The sequence below is a fragment of the Uloborus diversus genome, chromosome 4, assembly GCF_026930045.1.
Source record: "Uloborus diversus isolate 005 chromosome 4, Udiv.v.3.1, whole genome shotgun sequence".
NCBI lineage: Eukaryota > Metazoa > Arthropoda > Arachnida > Araneae > Uloboridae > Uloborus > Uloborus diversus.
Window position 1 is genome coordinate 157,078,512 of NC_072734.1, and position 22,965 is coordinate 157,101,476.

At 31.4% G+C, this 22,965-nt stretch overlaps 1 protein-coding gene across 1 annotated transcript; it reads left to right on the plus strand.

Moving 5' to 3' along the window:
- The first annotated feature begins 2,847 nt into the window (after nucleotides 1-2,847).
- LOC129221397 (centromere protein F-like) lies at nucleotides 2,848-22,096 on the plus strand. Its single transcript, XM_054855869.1, has 7 exons — nucleotides 2,848-2,920; nucleotides 10,319-10,505; nucleotides 11,712-12,115; nucleotides 14,548-14,710; nucleotides 17,277-17,456; nucleotides 21,269-21,424; nucleotides 21,793-22,096. The coding sequence occupies exons 1-7, from the start codon at nucleotides 2,895-2,897 to the stop codon at nucleotides 21,925-21,927; spliced, it is 1,251 nt and encodes a 416-aa protein (XP_054711844.1). The 5' UTR covers nucleotides 2,848-2,894; the 3' UTR covers nucleotides 21,928-22,096.
- Nucleotides 22,097-22,965: the final 869 nt, after the last annotated feature.

The following is a 22,965-nucleotide window of genomic DNA, read 5'->3' on the forward strand; positions in this document are numbered from 1 at the left end:
CAGAAGCATATATAGTAAAATTGCGACAGCCGAAGCAAACCCTGAGCTGGAATCAGAGTCATAGCTTATTATATAGGAGCAGAGCTGGAGCATCAAACTTTTTCGGCTCCTTGTCTCTGAATGGGGCACAGGTTTATTAAATAAATTAACATTCTTTTATGTGGGTTAGTTTAAAATTGTATGAGGGGAGGGGAGGGTTGCATTACAGATCTCAATCATTAAAGTTTAGATATCCAGTAATTATCAATCTACAGTTATGTATGTAATTGCTACATAATTTTGCTTTTAGATTTTAGGTACTGAATCACTTGGTAATGAGCTTGACAGTCATAATTCTCAGCAAGAAGTTACAGAGAAATTACAAAGCAAAGAAAATGGTAAAGTATATCTTTATTGGTATTTTATTCTTGAAGATTGGTGAAACATTTTATTGAATGAAGTAGCGGGTTTTAATTGTGAAAGGTTTCTTCTTTTCAATTATACATTTTGTTTTCTGCAGTTCTTTAAAAATAAGAGTTTTAGTAGTAGTTTTCTTAATTAGCTCTTATAAGAGAACCTGTTGTTTTAACTTGCAGTATTTAATCAAATAAGACTAGATTTGTAATAGCAAAAATTACCTTTATGGCTAGAAATCAAAATCAAGGTAAAGTAACTTACAATATTTATTTGTCATCAAATTTTCTGGCCATATAATCAGAGGACTTGTAGACTAAACATTTCATTTAATTTCATGTATCTATTGCAGTTCATATGACTACGCACAGCTTTTTATAATTTGAACGAGTAAAACCAGAGCTTTAAGTTGTCCTGAAATTCCAGATTTTGTTTTCATGACCTGGCCTATCCTTGAATTTTACACAATGTCCTGTAATTCCTGAAATTTCAAACCTATCCTAAATCCTAATAATCAAGCCAAGGTTCAGCGCATGTACTTTGATGGCATTCTTTCTTGTGAAACGATCTCGCTCTACTCGGTGATTGAAGGGTTCACACCTTCGCCACTGACACTGTTGAAAAACTGAGGTCTATTTCTCATACTCTCGATCGGAGTCGATAGGGGCGTGGTTTGTCACTCCTGACATCATCTGCTGACATTTTCGTCTACCTGTCCATCAAAAGCGTTTCTGGCACTGTTTGAGCGATGTAGATCAACATCAAAAGTTGTGTTCGTTGATAGGGTGGTTCGGAGGGGCCGATCACCGAGTGATAAAGTAAAATCAATGGCAACCAGCTTATTTTTCTGACATATCGTCGCCTCAGTGCAACAGTAAGACATCTAATCCCAGAAATAACACTAAGATGTTCTACTGTTTCTCTGAGGTGACGATATGTGAAGGTTTTATAGAAAGCATTCAATCTATATCTATTTAGTTAGATGTTCGAAGGAATATTCGAAATCACATCGGCAGTGATTAATTAAACTAGTAAATGCTAGTTACCCATATAAATTAAAATGTTTTTCAAAAAAAAAGTGATTATAAATGAATCAAAAAGTAAATAAAGAAGTTTTTTCTTCAAAATAATTAAATTTAATTGAAATAATTAAAATCAATAATTTTAATTTATCTGGCTTATCCTTATAATTAAACTATACCTGTAAAATAGATTATCGAATTTATTTTAATTTTTGCATCTTTTCTTTTTGTGCTATTTACAAATAATATTGTATGGGATAATGTTTCTGTTTTTTGATCCCTTTTGGCAAATTGTTTTTAAAAAATAAATAAAAAAAACTTGTAAATATTTACAAGAAATTTTACTTGTAATTTTTCTTGAGTGCTAAGCATTGGTGCACAAAAAAAGTGTATGTTCAGAGGAAATGTGTGGGGTGGGAGGGGGCAGGGTAGGTTCGTGGTGCCACTAAGGCTAACTTTTTTTGAAAAATTGATTATATGAATTATAACCTCATTATTAATTAAAGGACTATCTCTAAAACATTTGGGAAACAACCTCAGAAATCGTACAGAAGGCCTAAAGTAAGACTCCTTCCATCCAAATCAAAGCTCCATTTTTATTTTGATGAAATAATAACATGTAAAAAATACAAAACACACTATTATTAATAGAGTCATTCTTCATTTTTCTGTTAGGTCTTATAATTTTTTCTGGGTTATCGGGTACTAAATATATTTAATCGTATTTGTATGAAATATAGGCAAGTCTGTTTACAGCAGAGATGGAAGGACCAAACAAAAATTTTGTTATAGGTTTCCTTTTATAAAATTACAAAATTTGATCATTTATAATTTCATTATAAAAAGTTAAATACACATTACAATATTAAAGGGAACTGAAGCTATTATGTAGCCAAACTTGCCATGCATGTCTTTGCTATGAATGAGCATGACTGTATGTTTTATTTCTCTTAATTTTTTTATGGGATTGTCACCTTTTTTGGGGCTGTGTCCCAATTTCTCGCTTAAGCCTGGTTTCTTTCTGCTGTTAAAAATAATTTTGAATAAAATATTTTTTTTAAAAAAATGCCACAAACCCTCTAGAGATTAAACCTTTAGGAAGTTAAGTTTTATTGCAATTATTTATGTGTGCTCTCACTTTTTATTTTTTCAGAATTTTTGATTATTAATAAAAAAGTTCAAGAACTTGAGAAGAAATTAACTGAAGCCAACTTAGAGTTGAAAGAGTATCAGGATAATCTCCAGAGTAAACAACAATCGTTAGATGACCTGAAACGTGAGAAGGATGATCTTTCCAAAAATTTGCATCAGTGTAAATCTGCTTTAAAAAGTGCCTCAGAAAATATTGACTTTCTTCACAATGAGAGATCAACTACTGCTGAATCTTTACAAGAATCTGAAAAATCACTTCAGGCAACAAGAGCTGAACTTGTGAAAGAACAGGACAAATTCAAACATATTGCTCATCGTTATCAAAAGATGTGTGAAGAAATGAAACAAAAAGAGTAAGGTTCTTTTTATTAAAAGTTTTTTCGGGGGGGGGGGGGGGGGGGCTCACTTGAAAAAACCAATTATCTTGGGTTTTTTTTTTATTTTTTTTTCAGTTTTTTTCAGAATTCATTGCATATTGAGAGCATTTACTTCAGAAACAAACTAAATATTATAACTATATTAATCAATACTAAGTCGAGAAATTATCATCTTCTTTCGACAATTTATTAAGTATTGGAAAGTAAAACTGCATATGATTTCACAATTGTTTTTTAAAAATAAATTTCAATTTATTTTCATTTATTTATTTATTAGTTTTTTTTTTTTTTTTTTTTTTTGCATTGTTGGGGAAAATGCTTTGTTAAACTGTAGCAGGAAATGTCATTTTTAACAGAGCTTAGTGCAAGGTTGCCAAGTGAGAAAGCTAGGTTAGAATAATCAAAGGAAATCAGTCAAAAAATAGTAGACCTGTGTGATATGGCTGCACCATTGAGAAGGAATACTAATGGAGGGAGCAACAGCAAATGTCTCAATGAGATAAGCTTGGCGCCCGATATTTCCCAGGTCGGGTGACTAGTTTGGCTGGGAAGTTGTCGCGTTTTGGCACGCAATCGCTCTTTTGACTTTAAACATTTTTCATGCGGCGGCGCTATGATGTCAGGGCTACAAATCAGAGCTGAAGAGTTGTAGAAAAAATAAGACTCTGGCTCCAACTCCTTTACCCAAAACACAGTCCGACTATGATTTCAACTCTGAGTTTAAAAGCCGTGACTCTTTGCATCAAAATCAGTCCAACTCCACAGCCCTGCTACTAATTAGGGATGTGGAGTTGGAAGTAAAATGACCAACTCCGAGAATTTAGAGCATTCAAATCCGACTATTTTACTTAAAAATCAGTCCGACTCCGCAGCCCTGCTACGAATTAGGGTTGTGGAGTCGGAAAAAAATGACCAACTCCGACTCAGGGAACTTTAGAGCCTTCAACTCCGACTCCAAATCCTTTACGCGAAAAGCAGTCCGACTCAGATTTTGACTTGGAGTTTCGAAACCTTTGATCTCTGACTCCGACTCTTTAACTCCAAAATCAGTCTGACTCGGACTCCACAGTCCTGCAGCAAATTAGGGTTGCAGAGTTGAAAGAAAAAGAACCGACTCCAACTCAGGGAATTTTAGAGCCTTTTTTGACTCCAACTCCAACTCTTTCATTCCAAAAGCAATCCGACTCCGACATTCAACTCGGGAGTTTCAAAAACTTCAAACTCTGGCTGCGACCATTTTACTTCAAACTCAGTCTGACTCCAAATCCGGGAATTTTAGAGCCGACTCTGATTCGGAACATGCAAAACTAGCAATCTGTAGTTGTACACCAAGCTTACCAAAGTAGCAAATAATATGCAGTGCAAATCTTTTAATAAGGACTGATTTCGGATGAATTGTATTTTGAATTGTGCTTCAGCACATAATGTAAAGATTTGTTTGGTTTGTTGATTTTATTATCTTGAATTTCGACTCTTAAACATTGATTGTTTACCAGAAGGTTTTCAGAATGTGTCTTTCTTCCTGTTTTAATTATCTACGTAAACAAATATGCAACAGTTTTTAGCATTACTAATTTATATATAATTTTTACAAACATTTTCTGGTGGATCGAGACAGTTTGTGAAAATTAAAAGAATCTCTTTATTTTGGTAAAGTCTGCCTGTCTCTGTTCAGTTCAAATGAATATGAATTGTGAAAAAATATTGTCTGCTTCCAAGAAGCAATATTACTAAAAAAGATTAAAGCCAAGCAAGAAGAAAACAAAGAATTATTCAACTGCCCAATTTTTTAATTTATCGTCTGCGTAAATTAATTTTTATTATGTTTTGGAAACATGTTTTAATAAATAACTGTATGTTAGTTTTTCTGAGAACATTAGATCGACCAATTGTGTTGTGAGGTAAGCGAAAGTTATCAGACTGAATTATTGTGATGAGTTTTTATTGTTGTTCATCGTTATAGTTAAATTGAGTGCGTGTGTGTGTTTTTTTAAAAAATAGTACTGAAACTTTCCCTATAAGAATTATTAGAAGATTAACAGAGTTTTGAGCAATGCTGAAAGATAAGTTCTAAAAGGTATCATTTCTGATTATTGTTACTGGCATAGGCAACGCCGCAAACCTTTTTCCAGATTTAAATAATTGGACTCCCCCTCTCCCCTTCTTCTCGGGTTTTAAAATATAATATAACTGCATTTTTCATTTGTTTTGATGTTTATTCCTTGTAATGATGGGTGTAAAGAAATATATGTTTAAAATATTTTGTTATTGACTGAAAATTTATGGATTCTTATGTCTTGTAATCAATATTTTGAAATTATTTCATACGCAGGCATACTAATGTTTAAATTCAATCAAATCTAAAACTTGTTTTAAATGCATCAACTGTTCACAGGCACTTGGCGAGAAGCTACTCGCCAACAAAGCAAATGTACACAAAATACTTGAGCGCCGTTAAATTAATTAATAGTTTGTTAGGTAGAAAGTGTTTGTATGGAACTAAAATGTTATTTGCATTTATGATATACAATATTTTATTACATTTATAGGTAAAATCAGTACAAAAACTTAAAAATTATAGACAACTGTGGGATATGTACTCATTGAATGCATAGATAAGTTTTCTTTTTTTATTTAGAAGTAAGAAAACATTCGACCTGTGAAAAGTTACTAGACCTTCTGGTGTATCTTTTTTTTTCAGTTTATAATACTACAATACTGCACTAATGCTATAAATCTAATTTTTCCCTTCTACAGTTAAATGTTTTTATCATTCATCTCTTTAGCTAATGAAAACTTCTTCAGCGGTTACGGTCAACTCGATATTGCTGCCCAGGTCACATGGTACTGTTGCCGTATCGGGATAGTAGAGTTGCACTCTCTCCATCTATTCCTTCTCAATGGGCTGCACAATATTCCTTGAACTGTAGCACTACCTGCATCTATAAAAAGATATTCCCCTATTATTATACATTTATTTTACATTGATAATATGTTTGAGATTGTTTAAAAATATATTGCAAAAAAACATGTTCCAAGTGATAGCTATCGCTTTTGGCTGTTTTCTAGAATCATAAGGTAACATTCTAAAGTTAACTGCAGTGTGCTCAATCAGTCAAGTTCTACAAACATGTCAAGAAAGGCTATCTCTAAGATCAGTTAAAGTTCTAGTGTTATCACAATTTACAAGATGTTTCAAATACCTGCAAAGCTAAAAGTCACATTGATTGAGGTTTGCGTATTGGCAGAGCCTCAGCAAGAGTTAGCTGATGACATGTTCTTCTATGTAAAGTCAAGACTTAGGAATTTTCTAAGTGGCCAGTGGCCACTAGACCTCAAAAACTTAATGGCCCCTACTTTTGGCAGGTTTTGAAATACAAACTGGGGTTAGGGAGAAAGGTAGTTTTTGCCGCTTTCATAAAAATAAATTAATAAATGAGTAGAACTTCTCATTCTGAGAGAGAAGTATTCAATACTGTTTTTATGTATGTAAAATTTTAGTTAAAATAAATTTTTGAGTTTTTTCTCAAAATAATGAATAAATAAATGGAGAAGTCGGCAGGAAACTGCATTTTGAATGAAATAGTTAGTTTATGGCAAAGCCTCCAAAGCATTGAGGATTAAATACATATAAAATTTCCTTTTTCAAGAAAACTATTAATTAAAAAAACCCATATTTATTGCACATTTTATGTTATTTTCAATAGTTTGCTTTGGAATGAACATCCAATTATTGTGTTTTCAGAAGTTTAGGCAATTAAGTCTCTTCTACTTCCAACTTGCGAATGACCAAACATGGTGCTTACGCGAAAAAAATTAATATATTTTTTAAATTGTTGCATAAAGGTAATTATAAATGATTAATGAGCCTCAAAAAACTTCAATTTAGTTGAAACAGTCAGTTTTTAGCACATTTGTGTCTAAACCAAGGAGGATAAAATAATATTCTGAAGGGGAAAAAAATGCATTTTTCAAGAAAATAATTAAGAATTCCATTATTGAAAACTTGGGCACTTTGAATCTTGTGTACTTCCATCTTGGAAATAACCAAACATGGTGACCATGCCAAAAATTAATTTATAAATTTTTAAATTTGTAACATAAAAATATTTTTTAAATAAAAAATCCTCACAAAGCTACAATTTAGTTGAAAAGTTTATTGCACATTTGCTTCCAAAGCAATGTGAATAAAAATAAGTTTTAAACATAAAAAATTATTCATTTCTCAAGAAAACTTTAAAATACTCAAAAAAAAAAAAAAAAAAAAAGGTTTTGCATTAGTTACATTAGTTTGCAGTTGAGTAAATATCCAATTATGTTTTGTCTTTGAAAACTTAGGCATTTAAGCATCTTGTCTACTTCCATTCTGTGAATGACCAAATAAGACGGCTATGTTTTAAACGTAGATGTTACATAATGAAATACTGAAGCATCGCCTTTCCAATCAAAAAACGATGTTCCCCGACCTTCCCTCTCAGTGTTTACTCTCAGACTTATGCTTCAAAAGCAAATTTTCTTTTCCTCTGTGCATCATTCCTGTTCACCCTAAGAATTGTTTTCTTGGGAAAGAGAGAAAAATGGCGACTGAGGAAGTTTTTTTGAGTCGCCACGTGGCGAGTGGTGACCCTGAATCTTGACCTTTCCTTCTATGAAGTGATTTTTAAGAATGTCTTTAAAATGAGGGCTAATGTGAGGGTCCCAACGGGTAACATTGATGAAAATGAAGGTTAAATCTAAATAATTAACCAGTTGCAAATATTTATTTCATTAAAAACAAACTCTGGTGGCAAGATTTTGCTCAATTTTTCTTTTCAGTTCAGTCAAACAAATTTGTATCCCTTCTAAAGCTCAAAACTCGCGGTCGCCAGTCGCCAAATGCGACCAATTTCCAAATTTTGGCGACCATTATTTTCACTTCAGTCGCCAATGTGGCTACCATTCGCCAATGCAACATTCCCTGACCTATAGTCTTGATATATGACCTTTCCCCAAATTCTTTTGTCCACTAAAAGTTTGTCTATCGGATCGCCAGGGATGAAGGGGGGAAGGGGGGAGTATTGTCCAATTGTGCTATGTGTTCTTGTTCTGAATAGAAAACAAAAATCGCAATCACGATGGCAAATTCGTTACAAAACTTGCTATTTCGAAAACTCGGCTTTCTTTACACGCAATCGTAAAAATAGACAAATTTCATACACCAATTTAGTAAATTACGCTTTTTTGATCTTAAATTCATTTTTCAACATTATTTCTCCTTAACAAATGGCTATTTCTTCGTTTTGCGGTATTTTTAAACTACGCGTTTTCAAAATGGCGTCACTTTGTTATTGTTTATTTTACCAGTTAAGACGAAAATGTCCTTTCCAAAATAAAAAGAATTAATCTTGTACATTTGGTTTACATATGAATAAACAAAAATGGCGCCTTTGAGTCAAAATGCACCGAGACAAGGTAAAAACTATATCGCTGAAAAAAAAAGTTTTTTTGCAAGATTTTTGATTTTTTGTTTTAATCATATTGTTAGTTTTTCCTTTTTTTTTCTTTTTAAAATAAATCACCTACTGGAGGAGAGGACATATCCGTTTATTTACTTTATTTCTCCTTAAAAAAGTTGTTATTTTTAAGTTCCGCGGTAAATTTTCAAAATGGCGTCCCGCATTTTCAAAATGGCACCACGTTGTAGATTGTCCATTTTCACCATTTAGAAGAGGAAAATGTGTGTTCCAAAATAAATAAAGCGAAGTATAATCGTATTTATAAAACACATAAATAATAAAAAAAAAATGGCATTCCTGCATCTAGAGAAGGTGGAAAGAATACGGCCGAAACCCTTTTTTTCTTCTGCTGGATCTTTTATTTCACTTTTTATTTTATTTGTTTTCGTTTTGTTTTATATTGTTTACCTTTCTTTTATTTATTCATTTTTTGACACTCTGGCTTCGATTTTTATAAAATTCTGCATGCATTTGTAAAAACAAAAAAATATTTTTGTAGAATCGCAAATGGTTTAGGTTTTACATTCTGTTCAAGTTTTTGGTATTTTGTTGTTTTCTTTATCAAGGAACTAACTCGTGTTTTGGTTGAAAGCTGTGATGTTTCTAGAAGTTTTGAAAGCTGAAAAAAAAAATTAATAATAATAATAATCTTATTTATTTATTTTTTTTTTATCCTGATGTGTTTTGCTTAAAGATAAATTAATGCAGATTATAGTTTGCAAAAGATGTGTTAAATAATATCTGGGCAGGGGTGCCCGTTCCCCCAAGTTCAATTCCCCCCCCCTCCAAAATTTTTCCTCAACCCTCTTTTCCTTTTTTATTTTTAGCTCGTTTTTATTTTATTTTATTTATTTTTTTAATATTTTTTATTTACTTACTTATTTTTAATTATTATTTTATAAGAAACGTTCTTTGCTACGCCAATGACATATGCACAAATACTAAATAAATAAACGGATTAAAATAAATTAACTAATTTAAATCTAAATAAAGTTTGCTATCATTTTTTGAGATTTGGCTACCATTTTGTGAGGATCTGGTAGCCATTGGCTACCAATTCAAAATTTGAGTTTTGAGGTATAATCCCTTCATTGTGCTACATAAAATTGAGAAATAGTTTCAGTACTTGGCAATTTTGAAGTAGAGTTGATTAATTATTGCCGCCCTGTATATTTGGGTAGTTGAGATTTTAATATAGTCACCAATATTTAGACAATAACCGTTCTATTTCTATGTTCGCAATATGAACAAAACACTTTAATAATACCATACTCTTATGGGATATATTTACCATACTCTATGGCATTTAAAAGCTTGGAAACAGTTGAAAAATTTGCTAAGCTGTTCAGCTTTCAAAATATTTCTCAACTCATTATTGCAGCATTTCCATTTTTGTTAGTTTTACCATAATGTGAAATGCTTGGGGAGTTTTCAAAATATTTTGCTAAACTAGTTAAAACAAAGTACTTATCTGCTTATCAGAAAGCAGACCTAGATGAAATTTAAAATTGTCTGCAAAAATCAAATAATTTCTAAAAAAGATTTCTGGCACGCTTTTCCCTCTATGTCTAGATTTCTGCCAACAGCAAAGTGCAAAGATATATGTGACGTGACTGACATGGTTTTTCTGTTATATCTACTTCTTTTTCAAAATTATTATATCATTGTACTACAAAATTGGCACAGAAAATTCCAATAAAACAAATTAGAAAAGAAAAAAAAAAGAGTCACAACTGTGCAAACTTTGAAAATTTTCTTGAATGGGGTTCGTGTGTTCCTCTGGGGCAGTCAGAGGGAATACCTGGCTATAATTCTTGATTACAAAAACTTTTAGTTTGTCTGAAATGAATTTAAGTTTTATTTTTTCTTCTGTTTTTAGTTTGTCAATTGAATTGCTGGAAGCAGAATTAGACAGAGCTGAAACTACCCGTCAAGATATTCTTTTGAAACATTCATCCGAACGTGCGATGATGCATACAGAGATATCTCAGCTGGCAAAAGTTGTTGAATCTACTCTTGCTTCAGCTGCCCAATTTACAATAGATAAATTGTCCATTGGAAAAGATGTAAGTCATTTTGAAGACACAATTTACCACATTTTAAGTTTTGAGAAAATAAGTTTGAAATATTACATGCATTGTTTCTGGAACTACAATGTTCAAATAATGAGCCAAACTGTGAACTTGTATACCACCAGTTCATGGTTCCAGTACATTAAACTTTGCTTATAAAAATAAAAGGTGCCTGCTTCACCATCAGTAGCAATGACTCTGCTACTGATTTTAGGTATTTATTGTCATCATTGAAACCAAAATTTTATTTCTTTTCCTTCGGCTTGGTGGGAAAAAAATATATTCTTACAGAATTTAGGAAGTAAAATTAATATTTTCATCTTTAAATCTTTTGCTCTTTCCTTTGACTTACTTTCAGTGCAAGTGCCCAACACCCCAGCAAACAATGGGGGGGGGGGGGCTCAATCACCCTTTGATTGAGGGGCGACTACAGGGTGGACACCCCTGGTAATTGCAATACATATTTTTTACTTCCACCTTGTAAATTTTGAATGCTTATCTCATCTCTGCATGAGAAAACTGAAAATGTACCTGCTCACCACTATGAAACAAGATGAATAAAATAACAGTGCAATCATTTAGGTTTCTAAACAAGAATAAAAAAATAAACTTAACCTTGAAACTGTGGTAAATATTCTGTCATGTAATTGACTATCTGCAGAAACGTTTTTAAATTAGTGGAAGTTTAATACATTAAAAGCAAGATACTAATCGACATAGATATTTAACTTAGTTCTTCAGATATAAAAACCATCACTTTTTGTATATTTATTGACTTTTTAAATCAGTTAAGAATTATTTGAAAAGTGCTTAAACTTAGGCCTTTATTTTCTGGTTCTCACTAATTTTTCCTCATTAAAGTATACCTTTAATGATTATGTTGAATTTTTACAAATGGTTCATTCTTTATTTTTGAGAAATGTACCTGTGGAATCAACCTGGTGTAACAATCAAAAGTAAAAGTTGATGTTTTTATCAAGTATTTCTTTTTTTAAAAATTGGGACTCATTTTTCGAAGGGTAAATTTTGCAAGTGTACCTTCTTGCGAACATGTCCCCTTTCCCCTTTCAAGCTCTGTTTGAATGTACTCATTGATTTTCAAAACCTAGTACCATTGATAATTGCTATATAAGTTACTGTTATTTATCATATCTGTTTTATTAAAATAAAAGGTAGTTATTTTTTATTATTATTTTTTAGGTGTTTGAAAAAATAGTTTCTACATACGACAATGAAGTACATTCTGCATCTGAACGTACTCCAGAAACCATTTGTGATTCCACTTCTATAAAAAATTCTGTAGAAAATATAAACCCTACTAATGGTGAATTGAGTGATACTAATTCATCCAATAAAGACAACTCCCCTATCACTCCTATTTCGTTCACGCCTATAGGGAAGACGACTCCTTTCCGACGTGGGAAACAGCAAAGCATTGGTAATGATAGTTCTCTGACAGAATTTTGTAATACTGAAGAACTACGGAAGGCTTCACTTAAAAATGAGCTGAATAAACTAACTCTGCTGATCAGTAAATGTGGAGCAGCAACACAGTTCATTCAAAAGAAGTTTATTTCAAATGTTAAATCACTGAATGAAGAGATGTAAGTTCTTTATTATAATGTTTTATATGTGTTTAAATGGTATTTTTACAATTAAATTTTGTAATTTCATAAGCTTCTTAGCTAAATTGAGTAGAAAGTCTCCGTCAAAGCTATCGATTGAACAATACTAAAAAAAAAAATTCTTGTGCCACTTGAATAAAAAAACTAATTCTGATTTTAATCCTGCTTTGAATATTTTTAAAGATTTTGTTTACAGATGTTATGCACTTGTTAGTTTTCTTTAGTTTCTCATTTATAACCATACAATAATATTTTAAGCAGATAGTTAGAGAAAGACTTGTTTAAGTGAAATTTTAAGGAAACAGTAAGATTTTTCTTCTGACTGTATAGAAAATAAAAAGTTCTATATGAGCACGATATTAAACTATAGCTTGGTGATGAGGTAGTTTTCTCATAGCAATGAAACAAAATTATAATTAATTATAAAGAATTTTTGATACTTTTTAGAACTCTCATATGAGATGTTTTCAATTATGTAACTCCTAGCAATTGTAATATAGTAGATTAACATTCATTAATGTTAGCTTTATGTTAATTTTACCTATGAGTTTTTATTTTGCCTAAAAAAATTATTGGTATGCAACTTTAAGAAAAGTTTATTACATGTGTGAACTTGAAGTGAGAAAATCTGAGATCTATTTTTTGCATAGTAGATTAACTTTTGTCTTATTTTGAATATTTGCTGCATTGCGTACAAACTGAGAAAAAATAGTTACTCTCCTAAAATGTATTTATTTGTTTTAAGCATAGAAATGCACGACATTTTGTACACATAACACGTAGTTGAAACCATTGCAACTTGGCCTCTCAGTATCTATTTATTTTGGGAGTTTGATACGAGGCAGTGGTCTTAACTTCTTTGGTGATATCACATCCCTTTGGCAACTCTAGTTGCCCTTCTGTTTCCTTGATTGTTTTTTTTTTTTTCATAGGGTTGCTTTTTTTGCATTGTGCATTTTGAATAAATCTGCAACTTCAATCTAGATTTTTTTAAATTTTAAATACTAGATTTGGAATACATATTTTTTTCCTTTATATCTTATATGAGATGTGGGGGAGTATTACTCCTTGATTAGAGTTTTCTGAGCTGCTGGTCTGACTGACCGGCACTTGTTTGTGTCTGTGAGTATTTTTGACCAGTGCTAAGTTTTGTGATTCGTTCCCATAATTTTCTACAATTTATTTTAACTAAATCAAAATGAAAGTTTTACTGTTAAAATGTAAAAGTTCTTAAGCCTAGTAAAAAAATTTCTTGTTTAAAGTACCAACTTCAGTAGTCTGCAATTTTTTTTATAAGTTTGTATTCTATGCCAAATGTCAAAAGAGGTTTAGAAATGCTCTGTTAGGTCACTCTAGTGACTTCCCCGTTGCAACAAATTTCAAGGAACCGTCAATTTTGTTTGTTGTTACAGGAATTTTAATGCAATGGAATTCAAGCCATGTCAGGGAAATTAAATTAGGACAGAAGATATCATTTGTTGAAATAGATATTTTGTTGTAATGGGAGTTTACTGTATATGCTAAAACAGGGGTGCCCCCTAAGGGCAAGGGGTCACCCCCCTCAGCATTGCAGAGACCCCCCCAAAGCAAGAGCCCCCCCTCTCCAAAATGAGAAAAATACCCCTGAAAACACCCCTTAAAAATTTCAATGGCACAGTCTGTGCTATAGCCCCCTTAGATGGACACCCCCTGCCTAAAGTTTTACTTTGATGCCTATGTTCACATGATGTAGTCCATCTGAAAACAGGGAAAATCTACTATGATAACTGAATTAGTGAACCTGTGTAATCATTTCAATAAACTCGAATCTACATCTGAGGCAGTGAGAAGCAAAGGGATGTAAGTGTCAAAATTAAAAAATTTGGAGATTACCTGTGCAAATAATAGATGAACCTCTCTTCCGTCTTGAGGCAAGAGATGGTACTAGTGGCCCTGGTATGCTCTGTTATACAGCATGATTTAGAAAAAAAATTCAATGAAAGCCTACCTGGGACTGGAACTTAAGACACAATTTACTCAAAACTTAGAAAATGTCCACTTTCATTCTTTTGCTGCCTCACGTATAAGGTAAATTTCTATTTTGTAATAACTTAACTGCAAACATTTATTAAGCTAGGCAAAGTCTAAGTGAATCCTCAATATCTGATATTTTTTTTTGTTACCTTTCATCAAATTGAATAAAAACAGCCCTGCTGAAATCTATTGTTGGAAGAAATGAAATCTTAATGCAGCAGATATGAAACATTAATGGAAACTCCACCAAATGTCCCCCCGAAAAAAAAAAAAACATTATTTTTACATGTAGCATACTGTTTGGTGTATTTAAAGGTTAAAGGGTATAGTTTGTTTTTTAAACTTTTGTTGTTTTGCAGTTTCTTTGGTATGAATCTAATGTGTTTTGTGTTTTTCAGAAATCGCTATGCTGAAGAACTGCGTTTGTTTAAATTTAAACACTATGAGCTGAAAGCAGATTTTGACATTCGGAAGCACATTGTAGAAAAAAAAAGTAGTAAAATTGCAGAACTTTCTGAGGAATTGAGGAAGCATAAGAAAAACCACGAAGAAGAAAAAGAAGTAATTGCTTACTTTTACTAGACAATATATTTTTAAACAGAAATGCTCACTTTTTGTAATTACTTAAAAAATTCTTGACAGTACAGTCGAACCCGCTTGATGAAATGGCCATTTTGCCACGAAAAAATATTCTAATAAGTGGGATATTCTTTAACTGAGATCAAAACATTGCATTACATTGGTTTGGTGCATTGAAAATATATTATTTAAAGCGGGATGTTCTTTTAACCGATATTCTAACAAGCGGGCTCAACTTTTTAATTTTTGAGAATAGTATTTTTTTTAGCTCTGTTGATCTCTAAATATCTCTAATAAAATTGGTTAAAAGTTTAAAAAGAAAAGAGGTACAGCTACATACCTTGTTGTCTCTGTATCAGCTTTAAGATGAAACCTATGCCTGTTCAAAAATTTTAAAGTTACGACTAATTTGGAGGTTAAATTTATAGGTACCATATCAAGGAGATTTTTTTCTGATTAGAGCTTAAGCGATAATACATGTACAAAGGAAATCAATTTTAAGTTTATCATCTGTTTGACAACTTTAAGTTAATCTTTCTCAGAATGTTTACTCTAAAGGAAGAAGTGATTCCACAAACTTTCTTCAAAAACGTAATTTAGAGCCTATGTAAATTGATAAAAAGGCACCCATTAACCAAGTCTTGAGGTAAAAATTCTGCTAAATGCGTTTGATTACATCAGTTTTAAATATATGATGCATTCTGATACAAAAGGCTGTATTTAGGATTTTTGCTCTAAAATTGATTTTAACAATTATTCATTTTTAACAATTATTCATTTATTCTTTTCCTAAGGCATACATCTTAGTGAATATTGCTGGCAAGGTTAAAAATAGAATTTGTCATTCCTTGCATCAATTTTTGATTCTACTGTACTTCAATTTTGCGATGTGTGAAAAACTTAAATATTTAACTAAAACCTATGGTTTGTGACAAACATTTGTGTTAAAAAATTTAATTTGTAAGTTATCGTCCTCAAGCTGGGGTTAAGGCAGAACTACAACCAAATAGCATATGGTTCAAGGAACCACTTTTTTTGAATTTTCAGGTTCTAATTCTTTAGTTTTGTTCCAATATCTCGAAAGTATTTATAGAAAATTTATTCACAAATAATGTTTAGAGAAAGCTTAAATTTCCAAATTTTTGGTTATTTTGTCATTTTTTGTCATTTTACTTTGAAATATAGCTCCCATTTCAACACATAAGTTAGTTCGGTATAATTTAAGTAAAGCTCATTGTCAGCTCTATTGTAAGTAAAAGTCCAAAAAGTAATAAAATAACCAAAAATTATGAAACTTTGAGCTAGATTTAAATGTTTGTTTGTGATGAAATTTTGCTATAATTACTTTTAGATATATTGAATCAAAGTTGAAGGGTAAGAACCTGAAAATTCAAAACTATTTTTTTTTGGCCCGCCCTACCTGGTTTGAGGGCGGTAACTTACTGCTCATTACCTGAAAGCTATCATTACCTTTATCTGATCCGATGAGCTGCATCACACCACCAGCTTGCATACTCTTGCTGGTGTGCTAAATTAATTTTAGCTACAAAAGGCGAAAAACATATATAAAATTAACGTTGCTGCAGAGTGTTTGTAAATTTTAAAAGAAATCACAAAACATACTGTCGAATCTCGATAACTCGAATATTCCACTATCTCAAAGTTTTCATCCGGTCCCAAACTCTTGAGACTGTTGTGCAAACTCCTTATAACTCGAACGTTTGAGCCGGTCCCTTGGGATTTCAAGTTATTGAGAGTCGACTGTATTTAATAATACTAAAATTTTTATTGAATGAAGAGTTTTTGGTTTCAGAACAAAAGAAATAAGATTCATGTTGTAATTGTATGTATGAACAATGGATGCAGTAACTGAATAACAACAACAACAAAAGTTTGAATTGGAATGAATATTCCTGAAAATGTTTGGTGGGGGAAGAACCGACTCGCACCCATAACTATCCATTTCATAATCTCCTTTTGTTTTTTACAAAAATTATGCATCATTGCAATATTTAAAAAAAAAATGTATGTATTCTTTATTTAATTTTTTTTAATTCAATATTATTATTTTAATTTTTAATTCATAATTACATGTTACCTTTTGTTTTTCAGAAAATTACATTTATTTATTGTTTGTGCACTCAATTAGCCTGGTTACTTATTGTAGACATACTTGAAGTACTTTTAATTAAAACAAGCTTTTTCTACCAATTAATTGGTGAAAATTGCTAGATTATAAATAATCAGCAAAGTGGCGGATTAATCAGTGCATCCCTATATCCCATTAAAATGTTTATCAATAATTACTGGGGTAAAATCTGCTTAAACTCATTGTGTTATTTGTTTGGTTGCAGAAAAAATAGTTTAATTTTTTTAAAATGTCAAATGGATAAAATAGGATAGGAGTGCAAATTTTTTTTGTGCTATGTTTTCATGATCGGCTTAGTAATTTATTAGGCATATCATTTGTTCTTTTGCCTACGGAATTTTTTATATAAATAAAATTATATCATTTTATTTTTCTAACTGTACATACATATGTTCATAGAAATTGTTGCAGAAAATCCACAAGTTGAATGAAGAAGTTCGTTGCCTAGATGCAATTAATGCAGAGCAGTCACGGCAGATTTCGAATGAAGTTAAACAGATGATTAATGTTGTTGCCGAATCCAATGGTGATTTTGAATTTGCTCAAGCATTGTCTGATAGATTAAGTTACAAACAAGAAGTAAGTTAAAAATGTTTTAATTTGAATTCTTTATTCAATAAATAAGTAGTATGATTTTTAAATTTATGTTAATGTTTAAAAGTTAAAAAGTTTGGATTCCTCGTTTAGTTTTTGAGTTTGAAGGATACTTAACTATCTTTTTCATGCCATTTAAAATTACTTTTTATTGGAATTTAAATAGGACATTTCTTATTGGTCAACGTAGCAGTCAGGTCAACTTCAGTCCAATTTAGATTTTTTAAAGAAAATTCAATGGCTGAAGAATAAGAAATCTAAATTAAGACTCAAGGTAGCAAAAATTTAACTATCGGAAGATTCATTTCAAGTTATGTTTCAAGATAATAGTCAGCAGTTATATGAATGTCTGCAGTAGAGTCGAAGCTTTTGCTAGTCAGCAGATATGAAATTTAATGTAATTTTAAATCCAGATAAAATAAGTAAGTGGGGGGCTAAAATCGAGACTAGTTGAGCTCTTAAGATCACGGTCCATTTATTTAGGCTTAGTATGAATATCCTGCAGCAAACTTCCAACATCATATGAGTTGATTATTGAAATAGAGCAACTCATATGAACTACAATAAACACCTTAAGTAATACTTATCAGAAGCCAACCTGTCCCAATCTAAATTATTCTCTATTACTACAACCACATCTTATTGGAGCTATAACTCATTCCTAGGAAGGCAATAAGTTAGCTGATACATAGTCATCAGTTGAGGCAGCAAGAAGCAAAGGGATATAAGTGGACATTTTCAATTTTTGAGTAAAAAAGTTCCGGTCCTAGTTAGGTTTTCTTAGTTATGTGGTATAACAGCACCTAACAGGGATACAAGTACTATATCTTGCCCCAAGACAGAGGAGAGATTCACCTATCTTTTGTACTGATTAACTCCAAATTTTTAATTTTGTCACTTACATCCCTTTGCTCAAGACGGTGGATGGGCAAGTGCTGCTATGTATTTGGTCATTAGTTGCACTTCTAGACAAAATATCATAGATGATAGTGTTTTAGTTACTATATGTTATTTATCCGAAGTGAAAACCCGCGAAAGACATTTTGGTCATTTGCTGGCATTTCTACAGGGCATTATATCAATGCCGATGTTTATTTTCAACCATTTGATGTTTGAAAAACTCAACCTTGCAAAGGGGACTTTTTGACAACTATTATTTGTAACTTGATCTTAAATTAATATTTAATTTGTGCTTTTGTGTTTTAACATAACCAAAGAGTAGCTAAATATAGTAGTAAATACTTATTAACTGCTATTAGTAGTAAATATACTTATTGGTTATTGGTTTAGGGGTGGAAACATGTATTAATTTTACTAACCCTCTCGCTGCGTATCCTGCAATTTCGATGTACATGATGTAATTCAAAAACCTTATTCCTCTATTTTATCATTTAAATATCAGTAGTGTATTTTCCTAAGTATTTCCAGTGACCGCTCGTCCATTTTGCAAGCATACCTCTTAAATTAATAAAGAGTTTTACCAAAACATGTGGTGTTTGCTGCTCAAAAAATGGAGGGGGGGGGAGTTGTTATGAAACTGGAATTTAGAGTAAAGAATATGAAGTCCAAACTTTTCCTTGAACCTTGTCATAAGATTTATCATACCAAGTAATTTCTAGCTTAATTTGTCTAAATTTAATAGGGAAATGGTGAAATATTTACTCTGCTTTTACCGCCATCTATCTGGTAATATTTCAGCTATGTAGTAGCACATGTAATGTATTCCAGTGTGGAAAAAAATTAGCTCCTAAGATTAAAGCATATGATAATACAGGCAATATTCAAAAATATATTGTAATATTTTGCTCTAAATCAGAAATTATTTTTAATATTGTTTTTACTAGTATTTCAAATATTGAGACCTTCTAATATTCGATGCAGTATTTATTTTGTTAATATTTAAGCTAATTTGTATTTTAAATGTTTTGCACAATTAGTCAAGTACGTGTGGGACAGAGTGAATGAGGCAAAGTGAAATTGTTAATTTCATTTATTCATTCAATCATTTACTAAATCACTTACACATTCATTCATTTATTAATTTATTTGCATTCTTTCAATGCTCTTATTTATTCATTCAATTTTCCTTATTCATTCACTATTTTATTCACTCATTTTTACTTTCTTCTATATCTAATATATAGAAGAAAGTATTGGATTCGTGCAAATTTTCGAATTTCGAATTTTGACGGATTCGAACGTTTTGAGGTGTGCTGAGTCCATTTCGACTATTTTTGGAAAATGTCTGTCTGTCTGTGTGTGTGTATGTGTGTGTGTCACGTCTGTGTGTGACCAGTTTTTTGTGGCCGCTCTACAGCAAAAACTATCGCATAAAATTGAACGAAATTTGGTACACATATGTGACCCTATGTGAACTTGTGCCCATTGGTTTTTGGCGCGAATTCCTCCAAGGGGGGTGGAGCAATGGGACGTTTTTTGAGTTATGCGTGATTGCTATTCCTCAGGAAGTAACTGGCGGAATCAAACAAAATTTGGTCCATATGTTGCCCCTAACTGGAGCAGGTGCTGATTCAATTTTGGTGTCAATAGCTCAAACGGGGGTTGAGTTATAGAACGTTTTTTGTCGTGAATTGTGACTGCTGTATCTCAAGAAATAACGAACGGAATCAAACAAAAATTTTTTGACAAGTAGCCCTTAGTGGGTATAAGAGCTGATTTTATTCTGGTGTCAACAGCTAAAAAGGGGGTAGCGCAATCGCCCGTTCTTTTTTTCCATTGTGAGTGCCCTATCTCAAGAAGTAATGCTACGCTCTGTTTGAAATTTGGAATATATGTGAATCCATACGTAAACAGGCTTTGGTTCAATTTTGACTCCAATCGCTCCAAGAGAAGTTGATTTTTTTTTTTTTTTTTGCGAATAAAAATAGTTTTATTAATGCAACAATAAGAAAGATAAATCATAATAGATTGTCGTCTGCGTATTTCTCGTGATTTTAATTGTATGGAAATGATCGGAAATATTATCTCAATGATTTAAAATTTTTAACTGTTGCCATCTTATGTTTTTTAATAAATAAAATATTTGTAATTAATTCACTTAAGGCTTTTAAAGTAACTTTCAATTTTCGCTCTTTGCTTTGCTTTTACAATAATTCAGACATTGGGATGGTCGTCAAGTTTTTGCATGTGTCATTTTGTTTTTGTTAGGAATATTGCTTCCTCGTCAAGCATGGGGAGGGATCAGAAAAAGGAAAAATATAGAAGAAAGTTTCGTGATGGCCACAACATACTAGTTCTTCATATGTTATGTTTTCATTAATTTATCTATTTAATTATTTCCTTAATGTTTCATTACCTTTTCATTTATTCATTCAACCTTTTATTTACTCATTCAATTCATAATTTTTTTATAAAATGGAATAAAAAATATATAATTAGAAAAAAAATTTATTTTTCACTTAGCCCCATGAGAAAAAAAGTGATTTTTTTTTAAAGTTGGAATTTATTGCCAAAAATAATGTTTCAATGCAAGTTTTATCATAAAATACAATGTTCTATCTTCATGTACTGTAATTTATTTCCAATTTGTTCATTTTAAAAAAGCTCAGCCATCTCAACTATTTCACTTTGCCCCACATAGAATTTATATTTGTTTTTATTAATGAAAAATGTGCATATTTTTAACTGACTTCATTAAGAAAGTTGAGCAGTGAGAGGGTTGAAAGTTCTTATCTTAGTGGTTAAGAGTTCAGAATTTTTTATCGAGAAACAATTAAATGTAGTGTAGTGTAATTTTAATTTAAAATTTAACTAAACACGTTTGTAATTTTCTTAAGGTTGCAAAATTAAAGACACAGCTTACTGAAAAAGAACAGATTTTACAGCAGTTGGCTCAGAAATTTGAAAGGACTACTGCATCGTTGGAAGAAAATTGGCATGATGCAGAAAAAGAAGTTAACATTCTCGATGAAGTAATTAAGGAAGCATATATTGTAAGTAGATATTTATTTATGTTTTGGTTAAATTAGAATAAGTGTCCATCAGAATTGTTTCATAGTTTCATTGAACTTACTTAGTTGGTTAATAAATTCCTGTTACAGTGGACGCAGAGGAATTGAATCAACCACTTTAATGAATCAATTCATCAAAAACAAAACAAAATCAAGGTTTATTGAATTCGCCGCTTTATTGAACCATCCACTTTATGGAATCAAAACTGCTTTGAACAAACGTTATTCATATTAGCGGCGTCCACTGTTACATGCCTTAATAGCGTTAATTGTGTTTAGTATTAAAATTAAACATTTTGTTACAATGTTTGTGTTTATCATTTCCGTTAAGTGCATTTCTTTTCTTTTAGATTTTAAAATGTAATCCTGAATTAGTTGAACATAATGAACCTTTAAAGAAGTTATTCTCTTTGGTTTGTGGCAAGTGTTCATTATCTGACATAGATTCCCTTTTGAACTTAAAAGAAGAAGCACTTTGTACCTGACACTATATAAAATTTGGACTATAAATTTGCGTTTCTTAAATTTTATTTTTTATTTAAATGATGATCATATAATGAATGTGAGACATAAATATTTGTTGATGTATATTTTGATCTAAGTAATTTATGGACTGATCTTAATTTATTCCATTACATGTACAAATGTATTTCATAGATTTTAGAAAAATTTAGCGTGATTGTGAAATTAAATTTTATATAAATACTATGTAATCCTGTGTATAATGTAAATAACTGTGAATGATAACGTGCATTGATCTCATTATTTTGTGTGCATAAGAAAGTTTAACCAAGGAATAAAATTTTAGTAATGATAATTGTGTAAAACTGATTATTCAATGACTTGTTTTACTATGCTTAAATTTCAATCCTATACATGATACTATGAAACATATGAAGAACAAAATAGTAGCTTAAACCAAGGAGAAAAGTAAGCTCTTTGAATATAAACAAAGTCGCCCATATGGAGGGGAGGGGCAAGTGGGGGCTCAAGGCCCTCCCCCCTTGAAATTAGAACTTCCTTGCTTTTTGTACTTTTTCTTTGCCAAAATGTAAAAACATTTCTTCTCCAGCAATTAATAAATAAGTTATTAAAAATGTCCAATTTTAATAACTCTAATCTGTACTGAAATCGGTTTCTATGGGGAAAATATCCTGCTAAACCATGGGGAAAATATCTGAGCCCGCACCCCCCCCCCCCCCTTCAAATTTTGCATTATGGCACCCTTGAATATAAAATAAATGAATATGAATATATTTTTTCACAATCCTGCTGTTTAGGCTTGTAAAGTGGTTGATTTATTTGTACTTTTTATATTCCTATAAACTAAGCTTATCATTTTTAACCAACTTCAAAAAAGGTGGTTATGATTTCATCTTGCGACTTTTTATGTATGTTTTCGTAGTACTCCAAAAATATTGGACCGATTTCAAAATTCTTTTTTGTTTGGAAGGGTATACTTTCCAGATGATCCCATGTTAACTTTGTCTGGATCTGATGAGGGGTACAGGAGAAATCTAAGA